Source organism: Elephantulus edwardii, unplaced genomic scaffold, assembly GCF_000299155.1.
Source record: "Elephantulus edwardii isolate Elephantulus edwardi_28Jun2011 unplaced genomic scaffold, EleEdw1.0 scaffold00001, whole genome shotgun sequence".
Lineage (NCBI taxonomy): Eukaryota > Metazoa > Chordata > Mammalia > Macroscelidea > Macroscelididae > Elephantulus > Elephantulus edwardii.
The window spans coordinates 6,241,662-6,251,066 of NW_006399751.1; the positions used below are offsets into that span (position 1 = coordinate 6,241,662).

At 57.6% G+C, this 9,405-nt stretch overlaps 3 protein-coding genes across 4 annotated transcripts in view; 1 reads left to right on the top strand and 2 right to left on the bottom strand.

Moving 5' to 3' along the window:
• Window positions 1-103: 103 nt before the first annotated feature.
• Window positions 104-1,967, bottom strand: PARD6A (par-6 family cell polarity regulator alpha). Of its 2 annotated transcripts, none has more exons than XM_006878686.1 (3): window positions 1,818-1,967; window positions 1,211-1,433; window positions 104-988 (listed from the first exon to the last, which is right to left on the bottom strand). In XM_006878686.1, the coding sequence occupies exons 1-3, from the start codon at window positions 1,878-1,880 to the stop codon at window positions 237-239; spliced, it is 1,038 nt and encodes a 345-aa protein (XP_006878748.1). In that variant the 5' UTR covers window positions 1,881-1,967; the 3' UTR covers window positions 104-236. The 2 variants fall into 2 exon arrangements, with proteins under 2 accessions (XP_006878748.1, XP_006878747.1); XM_006878685.1 differs by having other exon boundaries at window positions 104-991; window positions 1,818-1,965.
• A 46-nt stretch (window positions 1,968-2,013) lies between these two features.
• Window positions 2,014-5,025, top strand: ACD (adrenocortical dysplasia homolog (mouse)). The gene is made up of 14 exons (XM_006878894.1): window positions 2,014-2,039; window positions 2,264-2,321; window positions 2,363-2,548; window positions 2,631-2,767; window positions 2,874-2,964; window positions 3,052-3,128; window positions 3,274-3,318; window positions 3,425-3,459; window positions 3,596-3,747; window positions 3,829-3,910; window positions 4,008-4,094; window positions 4,363-4,643; window positions 4,777-4,868; window positions 4,947-5,025. The coding sequence occupies exons 1-14, from the start codon at window positions 2,014-2,016 to the stop codon at window positions 5,023-5,025; spliced, it is 1,428 nt and encodes a 475-aa protein (XP_006878956.1).
• Window positions 5,026-5,140: 115 nt separating this feature from the next.
• Window positions 5,141-9,405, bottom strand: part of RLTPR (RGD motif, leucine rich repeats, tropomodulin domain and proline-rich containing) — a 12,455-nt gene continuing 8,190 nt past the window's right edge. The window contains exons 29-37 of the mRNA XM_006878895.1: window positions 9,127-9,372; window positions 8,477-8,577; window positions 8,032-8,395; window positions 7,827-7,949; window positions 6,487-6,523; window positions 6,269-6,340; window positions 5,928-6,149; window positions 5,344-5,421; window positions 5,141-5,253 (exon numbers count right to left, since the gene is read on the bottom strand). Coding sequence (XP_006878957.1) covers window positions 5,141-5,253; window positions 5,344-5,421; window positions 5,928-6,149; window positions 6,269-6,340; window positions 6,487-6,523; window positions 7,827-7,949; window positions 8,032-8,395; window positions 8,477-8,577; window positions 9,127-9,372 — 1,356 coding nt within the window. The remainder of the gene's footprint in view (window positions 5,254-5,343; window positions 5,422-5,927; window positions 6,150-6,268; window positions 6,341-6,486; window positions 6,524-7,826; window positions 7,950-8,031; window positions 8,396-8,476; window positions 8,578-9,126; window positions 9,373-9,405) is intronic.

Genomic DNA, 9,405 nt, shown 5'->3' on the forward strand with positions numbered 1-9,405 from the left:
CAGGAAGGTTTTTCCTGCAGCTTTCATTACTCCAGCCTCATTTCTAAGATGGAGGTGGCTGTGGGACCAGAGAGGAGGAGGATCCTAGGACACAGAAAGACCATGACTGCGTTTGTAGAAAACTTTTAATGTTCCCCATGCCGAGAGGGCACTGTGAGCAAGCTAAAATCTCAACCAGGGCAGTTTCTGCCACACCCCAGCAGCTTGGAGTGGCAAAGTGGGTAAGTCCCTGCCTATCAGAGGCTGAAGCCACTGCCATCTCCTCGAAGGCTATTCCCCCAGCCTGAGCTGGCCAGCTCTCGGTCATCCAGGGAGGGAAGAGAGCTGCGAGCACCAGCAGGCAAACGACTGGGGCGCTGGTTCCAACATGGGAGTCCTTGGGACAAGCCATTGGAACAAGGAGGGTGACGGTTCTCTAGAATCAGGTCACTGTTGTCATCGTCGCTGTCAGGTTCAGGCAGCCCAGGCCGGGCAGAGGGAGGCCCTGTCAGACGCCCAGATGCTCCCCGCACCACGTTATTTCGCTGGTTAGCAGGCTTGACAGTGATGATGAGGTTGTGGCTGTTGGCCACCATCATGTCTGTCACCTGATCCAAGGTCTTCCCAGCCACTTCAATGCCATTGACTTCAAGGATCTCATCACTGACCGCCAGCAGCCCTGTACGCTCAGCCAGGCCCCCACGTACCAGGCGTGAGATAAAGATGCCTGGGACCCGCTCCAGGCCCTGGGGAGACACACGAACACTCATGCCATCTCGGATGTAGAAGCCTAGAGGGCGATCAGAGCCATGTTTGTGCAGCCGCACCCTCCGGTGAGTCTCAGGCAATAGGTCCACATCTATGACCGAGGAAACCTGGCGGAAATCTTGAGGCAGGCTGATGAGCAAGGGTGGCCTGGTTCGAAGAGGTGCCACTGGCCGCAGCAGTAGTCCTTTCTTTCGCCGCTGCAGGGAGTTGGAGGCAAAGGCCAGACCACTGGAGTCAGCTTCTGCTATAGGAGACAGGACGTTGAGTTCAGAGACCCTGATCTACTTGTGCCCTTTTCTACCAAGCCCAGACCTGAACTGGAAGTCAGGCCAAGGGCAGGGACTGCAGTGAGTGAGGCCTAAGGGCCGTGAGTATACATTAACCTTTGTGGGCAAGAGGAGTTGTACCCTGACACCTTTCCCCACAGAGGTTGCCTCCCCAGCCCATCTTCTCTCCCCCTCACCCCGCTTCTGCACCAGCAGGCGCAGTGGTGGGGGCCCGCTGGCCAGGGCCCGGTACAGGGTGTCGTCGTTGGTGAGGGGCAGCAGGTCGCCGTGAGCATCCGTATAGCCGAGCAGCACGTCCAGACCTGGGATCTGGTGCACCGTACGCAGCAACCGCGAGAACTCCTGGAAGCCGCTCACCGAAGCACGGGGCAGCGCGAAGCGGCGGAACTCGGCATCAAACTGGAGGCCAGAGTAGGGGGAAGAGGAGGGATCAGGCAGGAGCCCGCGCCGCTTTCTCACCTCAGAACCAAGGTGGTGGACAAGACCAGGCAGCTGACACCGCAGCAGTCTGGAGCCCAGCCCTCCGCGCCAGCAAAGAGACAGACGCTGTCCAAGGTCTTGTCCCCGCCCTCCAGGTACCCAGGCCACAGGAGGACTCTGGAGCCCAGCCGTGGAAGGAGGTAAGATGACTGAGGAAAGGCGAGTAGAATAAAAAAGAAACAGCCAACCCAAGAGAATGGAGCATGGGTGGTGGTGGAGGAGAGAAAGGTGATAGAGACCAAGGAGCTGGGAAGAGGAGCTGGTCAAGGGCCGCGGCCGAAGCCGGGGCCAAGGGACCCTTACTTTGCTCTTCACCTCGACGATGCTGTCGGGACTGCGCGCAGGGGTCCTCTGCAGCCTGGCCATGGCGGGGCCGGGCGGGCCGGGGACGGTGCCCCAGGCGGCCCGCCGTGGTGCAGGTGCACAGCCCGGCCGGCCGGCCCGTGACGCCCCGCCCCGCCCGCCAGGCTAGCGTTCGCTCCGCCCTCCCATCCGGACCATGACGTCACCGGGCAGCGACGAAGGGTAATGCGGAGTCCTGGTTTCCTAGGAAACTGGGAAGGGACTCTGTCTTACGTCATTACGCTACACGAGTCACGTCCTCCCCACCAATCAGAGGAAAGGGTGAGAATACTATTTATTGAACACTAATCCCTCAGGGTCACACCTCACCCAAGTGGCTTTGGCCCATTTCGATTGGGCCAACTTGGCCGTAGCCTCTGGGCGAACCCTTGCTCCCTTCCTAATAGGACCAGAACCCAGCTAACCGAACAGTTTCTGCGCAGGTCGCGCTGTGCGCACGCGCAAGCATCCTCACGGGCGGTGCCCCGCTTGATCCCGCCCAATAGTCGGGCGCTTCCTTTTCCGCCGGGGGGGGCGGGGCCGCAGCGCCCGCGGGAAAAATCGGGACGAACTTGGCTCTTATGGCTGCGGATACGGAGGATTCGCTGAGCCTAGACCTGCAGCCATGGATTCGAGAGCTGGTCCTGGCGCCGGAGGAAGCCTCTGGTTCGCGGATAGGGCAACTGCTCGAGGTGAGCTCTTCCCCACTGCCCAGATCCGGAGACCAAGGCGGGGGCCTGTAACAGTAAGATTGACGTGGGTCGCCACCGCCAGGTGCTTCAGGAGGCAGAGACTCCAGACCCATCCTGCGCCCCCGACATGTCTGATGTCTGGTCTGTGTTGCTTGTGTCCGACGGGACACACGCTATCCGATGCCTGTTGACGCGAAAAGCCATGGACACCTCCGACTGGTAAGAAAATCGCTGCGGGGCCAGCAGCAAGGGGTGAGGCTCGAACCCGGGGTAGGAGAAGCTGGTGGTGCGCGTAACTAGGCAGTGAGGGTCCTCCTCACCACAGGGAGAAGGAATTCGGTTTCCATGAGATGAAAGGTCGATTGCTGGTACTGAATGACTTCGGGGTGCGAATCCAGGTGGCCGAGCGCGGCGCAGTGAGTAACTAAGCTGCCCTGGGCAGGTTTCGGGTCTTGGTTCTGCCTAAGATCACCTGAGAATCGTTCCTGAACTCACCTGTCCAGGCCTCCGAGTTCTACCTCCAGGTAGATCGCTTCAGCCTGCTTCCTGAAGAGCTGCCTCTGGAGTTGGTTGCTAATTGGTAAGTGAGGCCCCCCGCTACCCTCCATCTGCTGTTTTCTTCACGGCCTCCTTAGCACAGGCAAGGGCCTTGAGGTGTGTTTTTAAGGAGAGGACCTGGGTCCCCAATAACAATAACTGCCAACCCTCGCCCTTCTTCCCCTCAGCAACCAGGACCGAGATGTTCAGAAAAAGCTCCATGAATGCCTCGAGTGAGTGTGGGCTTGGGCTCCAGGGCCCATGCTGGGTAGGAGGACAGTACATCTGGATGGACAGGCCTCTGGATTATTCCTCAGGCTTGTGTACTCTGTTCTGCAGGGAGCACCTGTCAGAGCCCACCTCTCCCGACACAGGTACTAGTGGGAATTGGCCAGTGACCTTAACTCTCTAGCCATTCCCTCCTATCCCTTAAAAAGCTTTCTTCCCCGTCTGTGCTACTGTTTGCTCATTATTAGGAGCTTTGCTTATCCCCTGATTTTCTGCCCCCAGACATGACACTGTCCCAGCTTCTGAATGAGGTGGAGGAGGACCAAGAGCATCCGGATAGGCAAGTGTGCCAGGCTGAGAATTGCCTGATGCTGGCCGGCCCTGGAACAGCACCCCAACTGACTCGCTGGGCTGCCTTACGCTGCAAGTTCACGGTCAGTATGGGCTTTCCCTTGAGAAATGTTTGAATGAAAAAAAAAATGGCAAGTGCCAGGCTGAGAGGTTGTGGTCCACAGGGTGAAGCTGTGTACTCTGTTCCCGGTCCATGGCTGCACATCTCTAAGAATGAACAAATAATCCTGAACTTTGCCAGGCAAGGTCAGAAGGCATAGGGTAAAGGGGGCTTGAGAGGTTAAAGAGAATTATGTGAGTCACAGGGCCCCCAATTGTTGATAACCTTCCTCTAACCTGCTAGGCCCTGACCTGCTCTCACCAGACTCATCTCTGCAGGATTTATCTCTGACTCTGACTTCCTCCTCTTCTTCCTCACCCAGTTCCACAGGTGAGGCTTTCTGACCACAGAACTCCATGCTGTCACTCAGGGTCCTGAGCCGCACAGCATGCTTTGAAGGCATATAGGGGCTGAACGTAGTAGTCTCTGCAGATCTGCCCAAGCTGACAGGCCACTCAGCTGGGCAGAGCTGGCAAGGCCGAACCACAATCAACTTCCTTCTCTTCAGGAATTCTTCAGGAACTTGCCAGCAACACACAGTCAGGGGAAAGCTGTGCCAGCATCAGCCTTCAGCCTGTCTTGTCGTTGGCTGCTTCAGACCCAGTTCAGGGGGATAACTCCCTGTCCTTACTAGCCATCTGCCCACTCCCCTCCAGCCAACCACACTCAAGGTCCCCACAACCTAGCTCTGCACACAACTCCCCACCTCTAAGCTGTTCTTCTAGTCTCTTGTCCCTTGACCATGTTCCCAGTCCACACCAGGCCTGTATAACCAGGGCTCAGAAACGTGGTCTGGAATTCAAGGGGAAAGGCCAGAATCCACAGCTGCCTTCCAGGACAAGCACTATCAAAGGAGCCCTGGGCCCCAAAACTACCTGGGTGAGCAGGCTCTCTGCAGTGGAAGGGTGGATGGGGTGGACTGGGAGTAGTTCTGAAAGGAGCCTAAGGTAGCACTGAATGGGGTTAAGGGTCCTCGGTGGCCCCTCCTCTGATACTGTACCCCCAACTTCAGAGTCCCCCAAAGAGGCACCGTGATGGTTCTCCCTTCCAATATGTGTATCCACCACCTTGCACTTCTCTCTGTGCCCAGGTCCAAGCTGTCAGGTGAGTGCTGGGGCTGCCCTACTCTCCTGGTTACCATTTCCTGTCTATGCTAATCTGAAGCCATGTTTTTCTCTCTAGGCTCCCTTCTGAGCTTGTGGCCTGGGCCTTGCACTTTGTGTCGGAGCCACCACCAGACTCTGAGCCAGTGCAGATGTGAGCACATGGGAGTATGTGCATAAAGGGTTGTACTGAGAGTGGATAAACAGTGTTCTGCACTTTGCTTTGTTTGAGTTTTTTAATAAAATAATCTCATGCGGCACGAGGGCAGGGAGTCAGGGGTTGGGACCGCCGCCTCTTTGGTCTGTGGTTGGGGAGGATGGGCTCTGCTCAGGGCTTGAGGACTCTGTGGGTTGTGGGGGTAGAGGCTGGGCTCCAGGGCCGGGTCCTGGAAGGGCAGATGGAAAGAGGAAGAATCAGGGCTGGGCTGACCAGATCCACCAGTCCCCTTCCCCAACTAGCTCTGGCTCCTACTTACCTAGGCTTGGGGACAAAGGTGCTTCAAGCTTTGGCCTGCGCTTGAGGACAGGGGAGCGCTGCAGCCGCAGGGGCCGATCTGAGGGACAGAGAAAGGCTTGGGGTGGATTGTTAAGGGATTGTCTGTCTAGCCCCTATCCCTCTTCCCAGTCTGTGTGAAAACACGCTGCTTTCAGGGGCCTCCCCATTCCCGTGCCCTCCCACACCTGCTAGAGGGTTGCTCTGCAGGAGGGGCTGGGCAAGGCCAGTAAGAGGGGCCTTTTGTCAGGCCTTGGCTTCTGGCCCCAATTTCTTAAGCCCTGTGGCCCATTTTCCACCCTGGACTCAAACACACACAGAGGTGTCTCCCCTCACCAGCAGGGGCCTGGAGCTGGTCCTCATGCACAGACACTGCTCGTCGCCCCACCGAGAGAGGCCTCGGCCTCAGCTGACCATCTGGGGGAGGCCAGAGTGTCAGGAAATGGCCCCAACTCTAGCCCTTACCTCCCACTTTTAGGGTCCTCAGAGGAATTGCTTCCATCAGAGACTCCTCTAGTCCCCATCCCAACCGTGGGCTGGGGGTGTAAAAGAAGGAGGGCTGCTCACCTTCGTTCCTGGGGCCCAAGCATGGATCATCCGGGAGACCTAGGCTGTCTGGGGAGGGGCTGGCTCTTCGGGGACTTGGGCTGAGACATGGGGAGGGAGGGCCTGGCCCATCCTGTTGGCCCCAACCACGGCCTCTCAGCTCTGCATTTAACTGCTGGCCCAGAGTCTTCCAGGCAGCAGGCTCAGGGCCCTGGCCACCTGGGCCAGGTCTGCAGGATGGTTCTGAAGAGAGAGGGGTATTGGCCAGGTTTGGGAGGTGAGCCTGACCACTGGTCTGACCCCTTCTTGCTGCCTCCTGCACCTCCCCATCAGTTAACAGAGTCCAGGTACGATATACTTACCAGCAGATACAGAGTGAGTCCGAGACTTGATCGAGATGGGGGGTGCCTCTGTAGAGCTGTCCATAATATCACCTGCAAGGTAGGGCTGAGGACTCAGGCACCAGACCTTAGGGGGCAGAACACACACCTGGCCTTCTCCCCAGAAGAACAAGTGCCTTGGGAACTACAGGGACATGTCCCTCCCACAAAATGCTGCCCAACCCCAGGGTCCTACTTACCATCTGAGCCAGCCTTCTTGATTTCTCCATCTTTGCTCTATAGGAAACAGGGCAGTCAAGCTTGGCCCTGCCACATAGCATCCCACCCTTGCCTTCAAAAATAAAAACCCCCTCAAACTCTGTTCTCAAGTTAGAACTGACTCATAGCTGGCCCTCCAGATTTTGAGAGACTGTCTAGTTCTCTCCCTTGAAGTAGCTGGTGGATTTAAACCACTTGCCTTTGAATTGGCAGTGCAACTCTTTACCTACCAGACCACCGGCGCTCCCTCCCCCTTGCCACAGTCCTATTTGTTCATTCTTGTTCTTATAACAACCACAGAATGTCCACTGTGGGCTGAGGAAGAACATGATAGATTCAGTCCCATTTCACAGTCTGGGGCGATGGATTGATAACACATGGAGAAACATCCACATTCATTTAAAAAACAACACACCTAAACAACAACTTGCTATTAAGTCAATTCTGACTCCTAGCAACCCTTGGTCCTATTTCCAAGGCTGTACACTGCAACAAGAGGAAACTGCCAGTCCTTTCGCAGAGCTGCTGCAGGTTTGACCCTCCACAAGTACCCACAACCCTGTAGGTCACGCCACCAACTCCCACTTTCACAGACAACAGTAATACAGTTTAACTGCAATGCACATTCAAATGAGTAGCCACGGGAGGTGCTTGTTTTCTTAAAAAGCTGTCATTAAATGAGTGGTGACCAGGACTGTGGTTCTTAATAGGGACTGTGATCAGAGAGTAGCCACGGAAGGGAGTGGGGTATGAACCATAGAGCAGCACAAGGATGGCTGGAAAAGGAAACGTGCATCTGCAAGTAGAGGCTTGTGAGAGTCCAGGTAGGAACTCTTGAGTTAACAACCCAGGATGGAGAGTAGCTCCGTCCGTCATATATCCTGTGGGGCCTTGACGCCCAGTGTGAATCCACCAACTGCTCAATGGGAGAAGGATGGGCAGCCAGTCTCCTGTGCAATTCACTGCCTCCTGGAGGGTAGCTAGCTATGAGTTGGTTCTGACTCAGTGGCTCAAGCATTCAACATGGGGCTTTGAAGCAGGGTTAAAGATCTGGACAATTGAGAGGAAGCCCTGGAAGTGACAAGGTCAGATTTGTTTTGATCTGCAGAGAAGGGACTTTCAACACCAAAGCAGAAACTAGAAACGGCAGTGGCTGAGCCAGGGCAGAGGCCCTGAGAGGAGAAAGGTTGAGTCTCACTACAACTGAAGCAGGCAGGGCTGGAGCTGACCATTAGATACACCTGTGTGCCACAAGTCACGTGCCACAAGCCCTATCACTTGCCTTCCCCCTCACCTTCTAATTATGCACCCCACCACTTACTTGCTTTCTCTTGCCTTCAGCACCCCCACTGCCTCGGCTCACGCCAATCCTCTGCAGCATCACTTGTACCCGCTGTTCAAAGGATGGGGCCAGCTCGGTTTCTCCTCGTTCCAGGGGCCTTCGCTGGAGATGAGAGTTGTCCAAGTAGGGAGGGAGCCTAATGCCCTCAGTTCAGAAGAACCCTCACCCTGCCATCGGGTCTCACCTTGTCAGGCCGGACGCTCGGTGCTGCCTCCTCTTCCTCAGCCGGCAGCAGTATCATAGAGTAGGCCTTGCTATCCCGTGTATAGCGGGGCCGACTCCTTCGGGCAGCGTCAGGGCTGCAGGTGCCCCCCTCCGCCCCACCAGGTTCTTCACCACGGCCTGGACGGGCTGGTGGCCTCAGCAGGTCCCCAAGCATGGCTTTCCGGCTTCGGGGAGCTGCTCCAGGGCTGGTCTCTAGATCAGGCCGAGGCCCTCGAGCTGAACGAGGCTTCTTGAAGGCAAAAAGGGTGCCCAATTTCTTCCGAAGTGTGCGCGGGACAGGGGTGGTACCTCCCTCAGTGGCCAGATCCTCCTCAGGGACCCAGCTGTGGGACAGCCTAAAGTGAGTGGGAGTGTCCACAAGGACTCCCACCCTCTCCCACCCCCTGCGTCTGCCCCTCACTCACAGGCGATCTTGGTGGATCAGCCTTTTGGAGAAGAATTCCTCCACACCCTCGTCCACACGAGCACTGAGCCCATTCCCTTCCTGTGGCAGGGCTGGGGGTACCTGGGGAACACCATGGGTCAAAGATCAGGGCCAAGTGCAACAAGGACTGGGAACTGGGGTGACCACAGGGGGCTGCTGACCTCTCATCAGTGGGCAGAGGTGCTGGGTGTCACACAGCTCCTCACTCATTGCTGACCTAGGTGCACACCCAACCCACACCCATACTTGGCACACGCCCTGAGCCACCCAGTTACCAGCAGGCTGGCACCCACGCGCCCCCTGGGTCACACGGTCCCACCTGCCACCCCCTCTGCTCCAAACAGTTCCCTGCAGTGCCCCCCACCCCCACCCCACCCAGCCTGCTGCCGCCTGAGCGGCGCCGGCTGCTGCGTCAGACCCTCTGATGGGGGGGCCTCAGCCGGCTCCTCCCCTCTCCGCCCAGCGTCCACTGCCCCCCGCCAGGACCCAGGCCGTACATAAATTTCACACATCCACCCTCTGAAAGTGCGGTGGGCTCCAGATCGTCCCTGCAGCCCGCTGCACCTGGGAGCCAGCATCTCCCAGTATCCCTCTGGGGAGGAAGGGCAAGATGGACATTCTCTCTCGCACCCCAACAGTGCCATCCCGAGGCGGAGTCCTACACCCAGACACATCCCGAATGAAGCCCTTGCAGCCGTGGCCCCACTGGGCGCACCAGGCATGGGCTGGCACGGGGGGGCTGGCCAGACGGAATCCAGGATGTGGCCGCCTCCGCACGACCAGATGGTCCTGGGCCCCGCCGCCCACCTCCGTGGCCGTCATCATCCGTGAGGAGCCTATGGACCACCCGCGACCCCCAATCCCACAAGCTCCACACTGGGGGAGGGCACTCACCTGGGGGCCCCCCGG